General features: G+C 41.1%; 1 protein-coding gene across 1 annotated transcript; it reads left to right on the forward strand.

Annotated features, from left to right (window-relative positions):
• Positions 1-7,306: 7,306 nt before the first annotated feature.
• LOC102054609 (leukocyte elastase inhibitor A-like) lies at positions 7,307-12,347 on the forward strand. The gene is made up of 7 exons (XM_027799239.2): positions 7,307-7,484; positions 7,998-8,060; positions 8,660-8,785; positions 9,845-9,962; positions 10,291-10,433; positions 11,163-11,330; positions 11,496-12,347. The coding sequence occupies exons 1-7, from the start codon at positions 7,317-7,319 to the stop codon at positions 11,898-11,900; spliced, it is 1,191 nt and encodes a 396-aa protein (XP_027655040.1). The 5' UTR covers positions 7,307-7,316; the 3' UTR covers positions 11,901-12,347.
• Positions 12,348-17,247: the final 4,900 nt, after the last annotated feature.

Genomic DNA, 17,247 nt, shown 5'->3' on the forward strand with positions numbered 1-17,247 from the left:
TTTGGGAATTCTTTGTCTAGAAGCTTCTAAAAACAGGTTCAACAAACGCCTATGAACAGTAATCCAGACATCTTTGATCCTGCCTTAGGGCAGCAGATGCACGAGACAATCTCAAGGCTCCTCCAGCCACACATTTCTGTCATTTCCAATCAAAGCTAATTAATGGCTATACAGAGTTGCAAAAGAACAATAGAGATTTGCTCAATGTATCTGTTCAAAATTTTACAAGATCTGTTGGTGGGAATACATTTTTCTTTCCTTTTTTTTGTTACTCTTGGTAACTTCATTTGCCATATGGACAACAGGTCTTATTACCAGCTTCTTCTATACTAAAACTATCACTCACCCATTCTATTTTCCATAGTTGCATACCAGAGCCCCAGAGGAAGGGGTCTGCACACCGTGTAGATTGTGCCCAGTGGCTGAATGCAGATTTTGCGATAAGTCTCTGCCATTTCTTCTGGTACAAAACGTTTCCAAGCAGTCCTTTGTTCTTTACAACGCAACCCCAAGAACAATGTGAAAATGAACACTGATCTGTGTTGAATGTGTTGCATTCTCCAAAAGTTTGGGAATTCCTCACCGAATTTCATTTAAATCAACACTGTAGAAATTCTGATGGTAAACCCTAATTCTCTGAATATATAACTTGTTCTATTATACTACCTATGCCTCTATCATCAATGAGACAATAAATGTGTGTGATGAGAGTTTATTGCTCTCCAGTGTCCTCAGTAACATTGAAAAAAACCTGAGGATTCTAAGGAGAAATGATTAAGTGGTAGAAAACAAGGAATTTCCTTTTCACAAGCGTGTAAAGAAGCCTAACTGCCATTTCTGTCACTTGAAGCACCCCAAAGTCCCCCAGAATTATGATAGGCAAGTTTCACTTTGAATTTGTGCTCTGTGTTTTCACCATTTTCTGGGATGCAGAATGACTGGTTTGGAGGATTATCAGGGTCTCAGCAACGGAATAATAAGAACTGATATCTAGAGAGACTGCTGCAATGTCATCTGTTTGCTGTTGCCTAGACTGAAATGCCAAAATCCTGATGCTGCATCTCAGCAGAATTTTCATTCATGCATATGTTCATTGTTAAAAAAACCATAACCAGCCACCACCTTTGTAGGAATGAACTTGAAAATGCAAATCAATGTATTTTGCACTTTCAAGAATCCCAAACAAAAGCTCCATTGCATGAAAATATCTATTATCTTTTTGGTAGTTAATCAATATAGAAAAAAACCAGCCCCTTTTTTAAAATGCAAAGGAACTTTTCTACTGTCTTCATCACTGTACCCCACAATGCTGGCTGACAAGAAAAGCTATGCATTGAGATGGACGGAAGTTTAACTCCTTGGGGTAAAGCTAGAAGAGGAAGACTTATGGACAGTCTGTATCTCACAGCTTTAAAAAATGCTGCATTTGTTATTTAGGTAAAAGGACCTGGCTTATAAAATGATTTAAACTGCCACAAAGGAATGATATTCAGATAATGTAAATGAGATCGGTCACAAAGCCTGGATCAGCTGACATTGTAAAATAGGCTCCTCATGCCCATTTTCCCCAACATTTTTCTGTCTAGCCGTAACCCCTTACTCTGTGGAAGCCAGATAAAACACATGGAGGAATCCTTGCTTACAACTGTAATTTCCTGTTAGTCATAGCTGATGAGCAGGCAAGAAGGGGTGTGAGCAGAGAAGGTGCAACAGGCAGAACTGGCTGCATTGCTAGAGCCTATTTTGGACATTGGTAAGAGAATCAAAGATGAAGACTTTTTGGGTGCTGTTTTGCATCATGTCTAAATCTCCCTGGAGAGTAAAGGGCTCCATTGCAATCATGGAAAGACTTCTGGTGCAGAAAAAAGATCAGGTGGAAAGAAACAGTGCTGGGCTCACCTTTTCCCTGGCAAGCTGAATAACCAATATAAGGTGGCCTAAGACTCTACAAAGTTGACACTCATCAATTCCTGCACTCTGTTGCCAATAAATTCAGTATTGGAGAGTCAGCAGACAGCAGTGCAACTTAGAAGGTGATACTAGCTCTTTACTAGGTTCTTGACTCATACAGCCTGAAAATCACAGAAATTAATATTAGACTTTGCTCATGTGGTGCTTCCCAAGTGGGCTGAGACCATCAGCAACATCTGAAGTCTCTCCCACTTCTTCATCAACTTCAAAAGGTATTTTTCTGTCATGCTAAAGTTGCTGTGGATCACCACAGATGCTTTATCACGCTAATTGCTCTGATATGATGTATAAGGTTTGTTATGCTTATGTAGCAGGTGTCTGGTAAATAGGGTGGGCCCTCTTGGTCCTTGACCCAGTGAAAATCACAGGAGTCCTTGTTGTGTTCTTGTTACTCAGCAGCCTACTAATCCAATGGTACTTCTACTCAACCTCAGACACTTCAGCTACTCTGTAATTACCACCTGAGCAGTCTCAGAGTGGTAGCAGAATGTACATTTTGTCAGATGAAAGCGACAAGAAGAGCCTTTGCTGTCAAGCTTGAGATCAGCTTCTGTTTCCTCAACATTAATCTGCTTCCCGGCTGCATCCTGCAGCCAAGGAAGAACTACAGCCATCCAGGTTTACTGCAGTGTGTCCACTGGAAGCAAAGAATAATCACAATGGACATGCTGGTGGTCTGTTCCCTACAGAGTGAGTCGTTGCTCCATGCTGTGAAATTGTATTCTGCTTATTGACATCACTGAGTGAACCTCTTGTCCCTTGTTTTGGCCTTCCTATGCTTGTCTCATCCATGTCATCAGAACTCTTTGCAATTTATAAATCATACAGAGAAATCTTCATTCCCTTGGTCCTGGCCCCAAAGCCACCAGAAAGAGTAACAGAATTGTCCCTGGCAAGTGAAGGAAAAGTTCGAGACTTTCAGCCAAAATGACTTCAGACAGGTAAACAGTGCTGAAGAAAACTTGTCCCTAAGGCCATGGCACTGTTTACAGTCTTATTTAAATGTGGAGAACTTTAGGGGTAGGAAGCAGCTAAGTCTGTGACCCACTCCTCTGTGCCTGAGAGTAACTTCACCATGACAAGCGCCTGACCACCAGCTACAAGGTCTGTCTGAAATCTGTGTTCTTTCCAGAGCAGTCTTTCTGAAACAAAATCTGTCACTTCCTTACTTGCATTCCTTTTACATCTTCATCTTCCTTTCCACACAACTCATCTCAGCAACTACTTCTCTGTAACCTTACAAAAAAATCCTCCTGTTATCCTTTCCTGTTTGAAGGCTTATCCTTGGAAAGCAATAGAGTCTCCTGATTCTAAGACTACCACAACCATCTTCAATCCTCTTAGTTTTCCTCTGGCCAGCAATGAACTTTTGCATTATTTCAAGAGCAAGAAGGGAGCCAAAGGGCTGACAGGGGCGCTGCAAGTCCTAGTCCTCCAGCCATCCTTGTCCAAAGACAGGATGAGCTACAGCTTTGTCTTTCCCTGCAGGTGTTTGTGTACTGAGTCTCCTGAGAACCTACAATGCACAGATCCTTCAATCTACTTAAACAAAAACTCCTGTATTTCTCAGGCATTCCCATCAGAGAGCTATGCCCGTCTAAGCCGCTCTCTAACCTGCATTATACTAACCTAGAAGAGCAGAAAACATCAAATGAAGAGACCAGAAGAGAAGCAGAAAATGTTCCTTTCTGGCAATTAATGCCAATTCAGCTACTTCATCAACTGTAATTTGACCACTGACAGAAACCAATCCAGGTGAAACAAACCTCCACCAAATGGAGCAATGGAGCAGCAGTTAATCTTCAGGGTAACTCAAAATGTAGCAAGAACAGAGAAATACAGGCTTAACAAACAGCAAAGAAACCTGCTCTTTTAATACAGTTAAGACAAGAGGTCAAAAGTATCAGAAAAATAAGCAGGGCTAAGAGTGTAGTGTTTCACTCTGCTAGCATATTAGGTGGCTTGAACTCCACCTTAACAGATTCATACACAAAAGAATAAATTTTAAGGGGACTGGCGGCTCTAGCACACCCCCTTGTGCATAAAGGACACAATTTATTCTGTTCCAGGACCGTAGTTTTCCATTCACTATATTAATTTGGAATAAAAATTGCCAGTATTCCTGAAAGAAAAATACATACTTGTGTTTTGCTGCTTGCAGACAATCTCACTACTTCTGTTCTGAAAGATGACAATGCTACTCTGACTTAGGGCTGTTGCATCTTATTGCTCTTACTTGCTTACCTCCCACTCATACTCCACAACATTTTTCCTCCAATTGTGCTATGCCTAGTGCCAAAACTAAGAATGCAGTGCACAGCCCACCACTGCAAGAAAGGAAACACCATCTGCTTGGTTCTGCTCTGCAGTTTCCTTTCGGTGACAACATGAGGTACAGGCTCATGAGCAGGGTTTTGATGTGATGGTGTGGAGGGCGGCCGCTTCCTCAGCAGAAACCAGGGAAGCAAAGCAGACACTTCTCAGGGAAGTTTTCTTGCCCCAGCATTAAGCAAGTAAAACCAGACTCCATGGATTTCTTCCCTTCAGGCAAAATCTGTGCAGGTCTAACCCTCTTGGCGTGAGGGTTGAATGAACAGCAGGTTTTTTAATTTGTTTCGTCCAAGAGAAAGGAGAAAATTCAAATTGGAAAAGAAATAAACTCATGAGTATCTTATGATGGATATGAAACTGCTTTCAGAGCTTCCTAAATACCAGAGAAGCCTAGCATCTGATTGGGTTGATATGTAAGTATATGTTAGTAGTAATAACTAAGTACTTCTTACAAAATAGTGTTAAGTGTTTGTGCGTGCATACACTCATGCACATACTTTCCCACCCACACAACGTATCAACCTGAATGTGAAGGAAGATTTTTTTTTTTCAGGAAAATAACCTCAGAAACATACTACTTCTTATAATTAGGTTGCTCTCTCCCTGTTGCCTATGCCTTGCTGAAGCCATGTAAGGCAAGGGCCAGACTTTCTTGGAGTCACTAATAAAAATGAGGAGTAATGACAAGTTCTGGGCTAAACTTAGCTGACACATCAGTGTCTCGTGGAAAGCCTGCCTGGACAAAACTCGTCCAGGTCTCCTGTAAACACAACTGCAGAATGCCAGGTTTTGAAAGCAGACTATGTGGACAGGGATAGCTTCTCTATATTTCGCCCCTTGTACCACAGATGCCTTCCCCACTTACAGCAGAAATATCAGGAATCCCCAGGAGAGGAACAGGGAGGGCTCTCATGATCTTAAAGGTCTTTTCTATGATTCTATGTCATAGAATGCAGTGTCTCTGCATCCAGGTGTATCAGAGTTGGTTTGTACATGCTGTGTGGCTGACACCAATGCACACAAGCTGTGCCACATCACTGCAGCGACTGCAAAGTGCTCAGCTGCAGCACACCCAACGCACACACTGAGCACAGTCACGCTGTGCACTCACCGTGCCCGCTCTTCCAAGATGTCATGCGAATGAAAGCAAGCCACTGTTTCTCCAAGCTGTTGGATATTCCAGAAACTCTGGAACAAATGGCTAAATTGCTTTTCTCCATCAAGGACAAATTTTCCAGTTGAAGAAACCTGTGTTCCTGGGAGGGATCTTTAAGAAAGAAGTCTTCAGCAGCACAGAACTGGAGCAGGTGAAGGGGATTGCTCTACCTCCACTCTGGAACCATTTCCTTAAGTCACAATTGGCCAAATAGGTGCTTTTGTATTTTTCTTTCACTTGTTACTGTGCCACCTGCAAACGTTTCAATAATTAATTTCTATTACAAAAACATACATATTTGCATTTGATGGTGCCACTTCTGATAGTAACCCACATCAAACTTTGTAGAACTAATTTTTTTACAGGTAAACCCCCTGAAATCTCCTTTGTTGCTAGAAGTTTGCTTTCTTTTTTATAACTAAGTAGAGATTTTTACATCTCAGTATGCATTTAACATTGTGACTTCTTTCTGAACTCCCGGGGGTAAGGAAAAATTCAAGATTCCACAAAAGGTGCCCTAATTATACTAACTGATTGGAACAGGAAAGTGATTCATCATGAGCAAAAATTATGCTGCCGCTGGGAGTGGCAATGGCTTTATATCCCATTGCTCCAGAAGCCTTGTCATCAAGCTCAACAGGCGAGTTGACACCATCAGTCCTGAGGAGAAGGTAAATATCTCCTTGACCTTTAATTCTAACGTTTATATTACAAAAGACATAACTATGAAATGTCAGAAGATTATCTGCTTAGCACGTATATATGGTATATAACATATTTTGAGGAAGTGAGAATATTTTCAAGATGTTGTGCAATGTTTTGGATTACATTGAAATGTATTCTGTGTGATAAAGCTGTGTTTAGCTTGTACAATGGCTTTGCCAGGTGTGTTTCTAAAGAAGATTAAACCCAAGCCTTTTCCCACTTCTTCTGCATGGCCCAGATTGGTAATTTATGAAAGCATAATCTTTCTATACCATTCCATCTTTTGAATATTTATACAGATAATTTAATTCTTCTTGTGTAATGGGGGAAAGAGATCTTCCACATTTGTGGAGAAAGTTATTCAGACTCAGAATCAAAACAAAAGTGATTTAGAATAGTGGAAAATAAAATACTGAAGTGACTTTCTAACGGATCAGATGCCTCTACGTCACTTTACTGGATAAAGACACTGGGAAAAGGCTTTCATTAGAAAGAAACTCTGTCCTAGGTGTAAGATGTGTTGCAGAACACTCAAGATCATCTGCTAGTAATAATTGTGATAGTAACTGAGGTTTATCTGGGAAAAGTGTTAAAGCTGCAGATAAAATATAAAATGTGACTGCAATTTGCCCCTAATATACAATGTGCCTTTGCTGAAAATCTTAGTAAGTGAGCCCATCTGTAGTTCAATTTTCTGTCAAATGTTTGTTAAGCACCCAGCCTTAGAAGGACACAGCTGATTAATACACACAATATTTTTTTTAGAGAGAGACAGAGTGAGGTATGAGCAAGGGGTGAAATTAATAAGACCTATGTTTAGACAACATGAGGCAAAAATGATGGGGACGTAAGGTGCGCTGAGACTGTAGTTAGGACAAAGTCAGGGCTAAGTGCTAGTGCTGGAGAAACACCTGAACTGAGAATTCTGTTTCTGAAAATGTGTTTCTCCTGCCATTCAGGGCGCTGGTTTTCAGATTCACTGTGAAATCCCAGATGTGGTGAATCAGGAATCTTCCATGAAGTGATGAACAGTTCAGCCATGCTACCACAGAAAAACCTTACTGTGCTCTACTAAGGCACCTAAACTTAGCAGGTGTAAGGACAAGAAACCTAAATCTTTGTTTCCCTTGTTGCAGGCGATCACAGTGCCACAATGTGCTCTCTCAGCACAGCCAATGCCAAGTTCTGTCTTGACTTTTTCAGAGAGCTGAGCAAAAGAAAAAGAAATGAAAACATCTTCTTCTCCCCGCTAAGTCTCTCAGCTGCCTTTGGGATGGTTGTCCTTGGAGCTAGGGGCAACACACTCAAACAGATTGAGGAGGTGAGTTTCCTTTGCTCTGAAAAGGGGAGAGTAGCCAGATGTGAGCCGTGAGGCTGATCGTACCATCTGATATAGTTCCTAAGTATCCAGAGAAGTGATGCACATAGAGGGCCCTTTACAAATGCCCTCTCTTATGATATTCCTAATACCAAACTTTTTCAGACTAAACACTATTACAGTAATTGATCATTCAATGAATACATCAGTGGTAAAGAAAGTGTTTTGAAGGTATTCCTCCACCCTCCAGGACTCAGAAGTAGTGGTTCCCTTTCATATGGTCTTCTGCTTTCCCTGGATACCTAAAGTCTTCTTTCTTAAGAATAAAGCTGTCAAATATTTCATGAGCTCACCCTCTACAAAACCTTATTGTTCACTTGCAAGGGTCTCGTAATAAAGGACAAATGGACTTTCCCAGTTGACTGTGTCTGGTTGCGTTTTGGGATAGGCTTGAAACACTGTTTTAGCTTTAAGGTACCATCACTCAGCTGCATTCACCCAACATTTACATTGCAGGTATTTCATTTCAGTGAAGTTTTGAGCAGTACAAGCCAGGGAAACAGATACCCTTCTGAGAAGGTAAGACACAGTTGCAGCTCTGAGATGAAGAAATGGGTGCTGGTTTGTCCACCCTTGTCCTTGCAAACGATCACTTAATCAGAAAGCACTGCAGGGCTGAGCAGCCTCTCTAGATCTGCAGACCTTCTTATTACTGTTCTTTTATTAGGGGCCTTGTGAGATCACACATTTCAGCAGCTAAGCCTTCTCATTATAGGTTTCTAACCAAAACAGCAGTACCAATCTAAAATGTCATCGGTACTTAACTTGCCACCTGCAAAGGTTTGTCTACAGGGCATGCCAAAGGCATCTTGGAGCTTGCTCCTCCCAGGCTCTAAGCCAGCAGACTTTTGCTCGGTGTGCCCAGAGCCATCACTGTAGGATACATTGTGATTTGGGGGTGGACTAGTGCAGGCCAGACGGGGAATCATTTTGTCATTCTGTACATCTGGTTCAGGGGGAGCTGGAGGTGGTGTCCTCATGCATTTGTTCCAATGTTCCTGTGTCAGCTGGGTGGAGTCAGGCTTCTCATGCAGAAAGAGGATGCAATTCACCCTCAGGTCCAGCTTTGCATAGGAAAGCTCAAGCTTACCATGAAACTTCTGTTTTCCTGTTTGAAGTCTGAAGAAGCAGGAGTGCATTCCCAGTTCCAGGCTCTGTTGGCTGCAGTCAGTGAGCCCAGACCAGGATGCTCTCTCACCATTGCCAACAGGCTCTTTGGAGAAACTACTTATCCATTCTTCCAGGTAAGTGGCCATGGTGTCCATTTTAACAGCTCCTGGGAGCAGAATTTATTCCATCATTAAGTACAAAGGGTAATGAAATACAACAACGCTGGCAGGGTGTGCTGCCAAATGGCTGCACTCCACAGCTCTTTCAGTCAAGAAGCCTTTCCATCTCAGTTGCCCATGGTGAGATATGGCAAACAGCAAAACATGGAAAAGCCATGACTTAAAAGCTTTAATATAAACAAACAGATCTATGTAAAAGCTGTCCCTGGGTATTCCAGAAAACATGAGAGCATTAATCACTGTCAACACACCTTTGCCACACATGCCTGGTGTCTAATAGATCTCGTGTTTGCTGCATCATTTCTATCCAAGGAACAAAGCTCTGTGACCATAAGACTTTCTTCCTTCCCCAGTGTCTTCTCTGTTTCTAATAAAATAATTGTACATACTCTTCCACCTTTCCTTCAGAGTCTATGCGAATATGGGACTCTGATTCCTGCTGCCTTTTCAAACAAGGCTTAGAAGAAAGTTACAGCTTTGACATTTTTGTCAATTAGTCTAATTTCAGTGGGAATGACCATCTCAGAATGTTCCTGTGGAATACTGACAGCCCAGGCAATGCAAGTGCATGCAAATAATTCCCTCAGGAAACCAGACTTTAAGTGTTTATAAGAGTATTGCTAGAAACAGCACTGTTTTTTCTCTGTAACCACTTTTCTCTTTTCAAGTCAAGATTTCATCTTTCTTCTAAAACACTACACTCTAGGTAAAGAGATATTTTTCAGAGCCAGATAAAGGTGACCAGCAGTCTGGAAAAGTTTTTTACTGTGCTGAGAAATTTCTGCTGCTCAGTACAGCTTGAAAATACAGAAAAATATATTTGCAGATATGTTTTTTTATAAATAATCTCTAAAATCTGAATGCTTGAGTTATTTCAGTGAATTTCTTATATATGCCTTCTTTTACTCATTCCTTTCTTGCTGATCTACTACATGGAATTGTCTTGAAACCATGAAATTATCTATCATAAAAATCATCATGTTGTGATAAATTTCTGTCTATTGTACTTCCCAGAAATACTTAGATTCAACTAAGAAATTTTATCGAGCAGAACTGGAACCAGTCAATTTTAAACACACTGAAGAAGAAGCCAGAGAGAAGATTAACTTCTGGGTGGAAAATGAGACAAAAGGTAAAGAAGAAAATGTGCAGGTTGTTTGGTTTGCAACTGAACCAGTTAGGAATACCATGTCTGAATTTCAGTTTCCACCTTTTTTTCCAAAGGTACTGAGATTTTTATATTTAAAACCCTCACTGCATTTTTTTGCTCAACAGGAGATGAATGTAGGGAGAAGCACAAAAGTGCCTTGAGTTCCTGGCTTCAAAAGCTGTACATAAATATTTTGTTATTTGCCTGACAGCATTATACTACTTTTCAGATTTACAGAAATAATTATTAATAGTCAAATGCAGTTGATTGCCCAAACAAAGTAGTAATTCTTAATTCATTATTTTTAAAGGTAAAATCAAGGACCTATTTGCTGCTGGATTTATTGATCCCTCTACTGTACTTGTCCTGGTCAACGCTATATATTTTAAAGGAAAGTGGGCAGTAGAATTTAAGAAAGAGGACACTAAGGAAATGTATTTCCAGCTGAACAAGGTCAGTATGAGCAGGAACTGAAACAGCTGGGGAGTAGAAATAAGATGTCTCTGCTGCAACAACAGATGAGATCTTTCCTCCTTTCTGTTATTCCAAGACAAAACACTGGTCTTCAGCTAGAGCAATAGAAAGCTACATCTTCTTTCCAGTTTGATAACCAAATGTGTGACTGTTTCTATCAATTCACATCAGAAGTGGGTCTCATGCTGCTGAGATCCTGGTTGTGTCAAAGTCACTGAGCACATGTGTCGGGGATTTTGCAACTAAGGATGCTGTTTCAAAAATAGTCGGCGTTTGAGACTGAATCTGAGGATTCTGTTCCTCTGCTACTATTTACCAGCAGAACAGTATTTGTTTTCAGGAAAAAATGAGCTAAAGGCAAATTATCTCAGGAGAACGTATACATTATTCATGAAGGATTTAGATTCATGGTTGCATCAGATGCATCAGTTTCCTCATCTGACATGCCAGAAAAAAAGAAGGGTGTAACGAGGGAGGTGTGAGCAATCTGGCACCAGTAGAAATGGAAAAGTAGATTTTACGCTTCTAAAACAGATAACTTCATTGGGGCTAGTTAAGAGAGAGGAACACATCAATGCTACAAGTACATTAAACCCATGACCAGTGTAAATAATGTTTCTGGACTGAACTCTAACTCAGATCTGAAACCAATTAAAACCAGGGTGATCATTTTTATATTTTCTGTTTAATATGTTTCATATGTTCCAGAATGAGAAAAGGACAGTGCAGATGATGTTTCAAGAAGGTTATTTTAACATGGCCATCATAGAGGAACTGAAAGTGAAAGTGATAGAGCTCCTATACTTTGATGATGAACTAAGCATGTTCATTCTTCTTCCTGAAGTGGTCTGTGAGGACTTCACTGGCCTAGAACAGGTAATACTTCCTTTTGTCTCTAGTTGCATGCATAACAGGCTGTAAAAAGCAATACTTTAACAGTTCTCCAGTGTAGTCAGAAGACAAGTGGGAAAAACTGAACCTTACTGTCTTTTTCTTCCATTCATTATGGTGTCATTCATTGTTATCAATACCACCTTACAGCTTGAATGCAGCCTCACATATGAAAAACTGGCAGGATGGACCAGCTCGGCTAGAATGCAACAGCTGAGAGTGAAGGTGTACCTGCCTCAGTTCAAGATCGAGGAAAGTTACGTTCTAAACAAAACTCTCCAGGAGATGGGAATGAAGAATGTTTTTGACTGGGGAAAAGCTGATTTGTCAGGAATCTCTAGGAAGGATGGTTTGGTTGTGTCCAAGGCCATCCAGAAGTCATTCATGGAAGTCAGTGAAGAGGGCACTGAAGCAGCTGGTGCCATGGGTCATGTTGTAATACCTCTGTGTCACCCAGTTTGTTATGAGTTCAAAGCTGACCATCCGTTCCTCTTCTTCATCAGACACAACCCAACTGACACCATTCTCTTCTTTGGAAGATACTGCTCCCCATAAGTGGAGGTTATTTTGGAAATTAGATCTTTCTCCAGCTAACATCCCTGTTGGCAGGTACTGAGAACAAGAGACAAGCACATTTTCGCCAGGCTTTATTCTAATGTGTTAATCTGCTGTACAAAAGACCATCCGATAAGAGCCAAATTGGAGATAAAAACCTAAAAAGTGTTAACTATTGCCTTTCTAACATCAGCTTCAGGCATGTTTTACTTTTAGGGGGCCTCACTAAAATGACATCTACCTTAAAATACACTATATGATTATTTACCAAAGAGCTGTAGGCCTGGAGAGGCATGTACATAGAAAATCTTATTTTGAGTCTTTCCTAATGTAATATGTCTCCAATAAACCCATGATTCTAGTGCCCTATGAGTGACACATTCTCCCACATGAAGGAGACAGGAGGACAGGGATCTGCATTAAAAGGATGAACTCAGGTATTCAGTCTTCTAGCTTTTCCTGCCCAACCTCTGTATAGGTCTCAAGGACAATGCCACTTTGTATGGGAGTAGCAAAGTATTCCTATGAGAGCCTCCCTTAAATGTTGATCAGGGGTAATGGTTCAAACTGGAAATCTCAGGATTTGTTCTCTGAGAGCAGAGAAAGGACAAGACTTTTCTGGTGTAATTGTGCTTGCTCTCAAGCAGAGCAGGCCCATTGCTTATTTTTTTCTGTCAGAAATCCTGTATGTCTTAGTTCTCTAACTTCTTCGTAAACTTTCACATAACAAACAGGTTTTTAGGGTAGTGGAAGGCCTTTTCTGACAAGGCCTGCCCTGCAATGGCTGTGAATTAGAGACTTAATTCCCACATAAAACTTTAAGCAGTGATCAGTTATTCTTAGTTCTAAAAAACAGCTCTCTTTGTGCCCCAGATACCATGAGTTTCTTGATTCATCTTTATTCCTCAATAGCATAAAAAAATGATTTAAAATATTTATAGAAATGGTATTTAGATGGGTAGCCTGTCTTTGTTCCATTTATCATAATAAAACCACTGCAAACTGATATACTGCAAATTAAATGTAGTAGTCTGCAGAATTAAATGGACAGAGGCATAGTCTTAATATAGCAAGTAAAAATACTGGTAATCCTTTCAAAAATGTGACACTGAAGTCTCCCTCTCATTTTAAAATATTCATCATGCTAAATTTATGCATTGGACAGCTTGACATTAGGATAGGCAAGCCTCGAACCTCGCCTGCTGCTTCTCTCTTGTATTTGATTTTATGAGGGAATTAAGAGTGAATTTCTAGGACACGGCTGAGCCAGTCCAATGCCATTGAGGAGGAGGAGGAAAATGCTCCCTTTGTCTCTTTCCTTCCATGTGTTTCTGCTCCCTCCCTTACACCATCACTGTTACTTGCCTGACTTGGTGATGAGCAGTTCTCTAGGACATAAATCAAGAGGAGAATTTTTGGTAAAGTTAATTTTCTTGCTGATGACCTAGTTCCCTAAACCACCTCCTGTGGAATAGGTGGTGGGAAGGGATAACGTGGGGTTATGGAGAACAGAGCAGCCTGCCCAGTTTGGCAGTAGGCAATGTCCAACATCCACAGATATATGAAAAATACTTGCTTTTAAAGGAAAAAATATTCTACTCCTTGATGACTCTTCCTGTTGCTCACTGATGGGAAGAAGGTAAATGCTGGGAGCATGCTAGTGCCCTTTCAGAACTGAGGATTCAAATGGTTGTCCCAAATGCTGAGATACGCATGCAAAATTATAGCAAATTACAGCACTTGACACAAATTCAATTGCTAAATAAAGCAGACTCATGATAGTCTCCAGAGCTGTCTCACACAGCTGCAATTTCAGTATGAATTACAGCCTGAAATAGTAAAATTACCAGTAGAGGCAGTTTTCGTGTCAATTAGCTGATAAGAGAACACCGAACACTGGCTGTGGGCTCTTCTCATGAACAGGGTATGCACAAATTAGCCATGCATGTTTTTCAACAACATCCATCAGTATTTTGTGTATATCTGGTTTGTGTCAAATATTAATTACTTATTAAAAAAAGAGTGAAATGAACAGTGTTAGAATGTAATATCTTGTATAATCAGATGTATATATTTTCAGGTAAAATGTAAAAGAAAAACAATTAATGGCATGTGTGATAAAGGCAAGTGCTGTAAAATATTATCCCCAAAAGCATGAGTCTCACAACAGGAAAAGTAATTCTGTGTGTGAGCAAAGGAGAAGGTGTGGCTGAAGCAATGATTGCCACTTAGCTTACTACAGCAGAAGTAGTCACTTACAATCTTTGTGGGTTTTTTTAAAAAAACTTGCTTCAGGGATATCTAGATAATTTCAAAACTAGGAACAAAATACAATATACATTTTAAAAAAGTATCTATTTTCTCCTCACAATCTTTTTTTCTATTTGCCATCTTAATTTATAAAACATCTAAAAATGTGGTGAAAACAGCTAGGAGCTGGAAAGTAGCCTCCTGCTGCTAGTGTAGTTGTAGCAGCTCCCAGTGTAGAGGGCAATGGTCCCACAGAATCAGAGATGTTTACTTAAAAATAGAAGGTTAACTAGTCTACTCTGGCAGCAAGTGCAAGTGGGGAACTATAGCTTGTAACGATGCCGAACAGGAGAGCCTGCAGAGCAGAGAAAAGCTGGACACTGAACGGTGCATGGAGCAGACACAACCCTGGAGGGGTTGCCACTGCTTCTTGCCCAGGGACAGGCTTGATGCGGAGTGTTGCTGCACAGCTTGTTGAACTACACCAGCGTATCTCACTGCCTACAAGTACACACACTGCCAAAAAGCAAAGCAAAAGAAGTCAAATACTATTTGCATGAGCATCCATGGAAAGATAACACCCATTTGTCCCACATTAGACAGATCTGTGTCTTTCCGTGGTCTGATTACTGAGTAATTCTCAATTCACATTTTCACCTTTCCACTGGACTCGAATCTCTGATGGTTGCAGTTCTCCCCATTTTTCTCTGACATTTTGCTTTCCTTTAAGCTGTTTCTCAGTACCTTTGTATAACATGATTGTTATATCTTCAAGAGGTTTACAATGGGTGGACTGAAGGGCACTGAAAAAGCTAGAAAGCAGTTCTGAGTAAGTTTTTTTTCCCACATGAAGACTAATGCTTAATTCTTTCAAACTGTAACTGGCAGAAGGCTTTACACCAGGACATCCTGGTTCAAGATCCCAGTAAGAAAGGCAGTGCATAGAGTATCACTTCAAATGCCACTTATTGGAGCTAATAACGTAAAGAAAAAGAAGGCGGCACTGATAAGCTTAGATCTGTTCAGAGGCTGCACAGATAAGCTACTCAGCAGCTGTGTGCACCGGGCAAAGAGCAGCACTGCTCGCCAGAGAACACCACAAGCGTGACACGTGCAGGGAGTGAGATCCAGCTACCTGAGGAGTGGCAACAGAGCAAGCCTCTTCCTTGCTTTTGGCAAGCATGTGCAGCAGAAAAAAAGTCCCAGTTTTATTGCTGCTTTATTATAACAAATTGAATTATTACAACGAAGGAGCACAGAGGACTGGTGGGTGTGCTTGGTATCCTTTTGCCTTGAGTTGCTGTGCAAACACAATACACACTGACATACCAGGTACTATGAGCTCTGAAGGGGAAGGCACATGTTAGGCATTCATTTTACCCTGGGCTTGACACACTGACTCTCTGAGAGGTTTAATACAAGATGCCGGTTGTCTTAAAAGGGCTAGCACTGATTCCAATGACAGTCTGCCTCAGACTGTGTGCGTACCACGCAGAGCTGACCACCTCCAGCACAGCAAATGTCAGGACTGAATAAAAAGCAGCTGAAATCCTACAAGTGGGACTTCTTTGGCCACACCTCAGTTAATGTAAGGTCACTGAGAGATGCCAGTATAGCCTCTGCCAAGTGTGGTGCAGTTGGACAGGCCACCCAAAGCATAAGCAAACATTGCCCCCAGACACTGCACAATGGTTTCTAAGCAACCATAAGACATTTAGTGTGAAAATTTGAACAGAGAAATGCTGGAAAGAGCCAGGGTTTCTGCTGCTTAATGTCTCTTTGGTTATGCCAGCACCGGGGAAGAAGGGCAAACACCATGAACTGGTTTAGGCACAAAGAGCAGCAGAGTCTTTGCTGACTTCTTTCTTGGGACAAACATGGATATGGAGCATATTTTAACCTGCTTGTCTTCCTTTACATTGCTACCACGCTCTTAGCTTTTGAATTTCAGGAGAAGCATCTGATTTTCCCAGGTCCAGTGCCCTAACTAGGCAAAGTTAGAAAAGAGCACTTGTCTGCTGATGACTGCATATGGATAGTCCATTCTAATCAAAATTTTCAGCTCCTCACAGGCTGCTTCTGCACTTTTGCACTAACATTCAGTGTAGGAAAAAATACAAAACAAACCCAAGGGTGTGTAGTGACAGACTAGTCTCTGAAGAAGTTGTACTGTCCCATCAATGACTACTGGCAGAACCAAACTTCCTCTCTTCCATGAGCTAATTTACTTTGGGTTAATTATCTTGCCTGCCTTGGCAATGTAGTTTTTCACATTAGGGTAGCTAGCATAATTCAGAAACTGAGCAGTTACCAGACATTCAAGCAACCTACCTGCGTGGAGAGCCCTTGTGGCGATCATGTTGCTGCAGAGGTACGAAATGCAGAGTGTACAAAGAAGGCAAACATATTGGCTGGGAGAACATACCAGAAACATCTACATGGCCTCTTCTAGAGGAGTCGGTGCAACAAAATGTTTATTGAGAAAATCCTGGACATGAGGCAAAGAGCTGGCCACCCGTGCAGGGCCAGTTGTGTCCTTCAGGTACATGCTCCATAGGTGTCCACACAGTACAAACACACTGAACCAAAGCTTACAAAGGAGTGTGGGTGACCAGGAAAGCTCTTCATGGAGGCCCCCAAGGCATGTTTGAGCACCTTCTGACCAGTAGCTGGAATTCTAATGTGAATATGTGAAAATGGGAGAATAAGAAAAGACACACTACAGTTCTTTCCATGCAAACCTGGGCCCTCAGGCAGTAGCAGTTTGATACAACACAGTAACAGCAGCCCAGCTCACAGAACAAGGAGCGTTGAAGAATGTGAGAACAAAGCTGCTTACTGTTTTTAGATTATCCCATCCTGCTATAACATCCTCAGATAAAAAGTTCTTTCTGAGTTTGGAAACTGGAAGCCACTCCAACCATCCAGCTCTGCATGTACATGCCTGTGTTTCAGCAGAACAAAACACACTGTTAAGGGTAAAGCAGCTCAATTTCCTTTTCACAGAGGGTGCTTCTGCTGCGCTGTGCTCTGTCACTTAATATGTACAAATTTGGGATTTCTATTATCCATCCCTACGACCTTTACAGATGCCAGA

This window comes from Falco cherrug, chromosome 3 (genome assembly GCF_023634085.1).
Source record: "Falco cherrug isolate bFalChe1 chromosome 3, bFalChe1.pri, whole genome shotgun sequence".
NCBI classification, from domain to species: Eukaryota; Metazoa; Chordata; class Aves; order Falconiformes; family Falconidae; genus Falco; species Falco cherrug.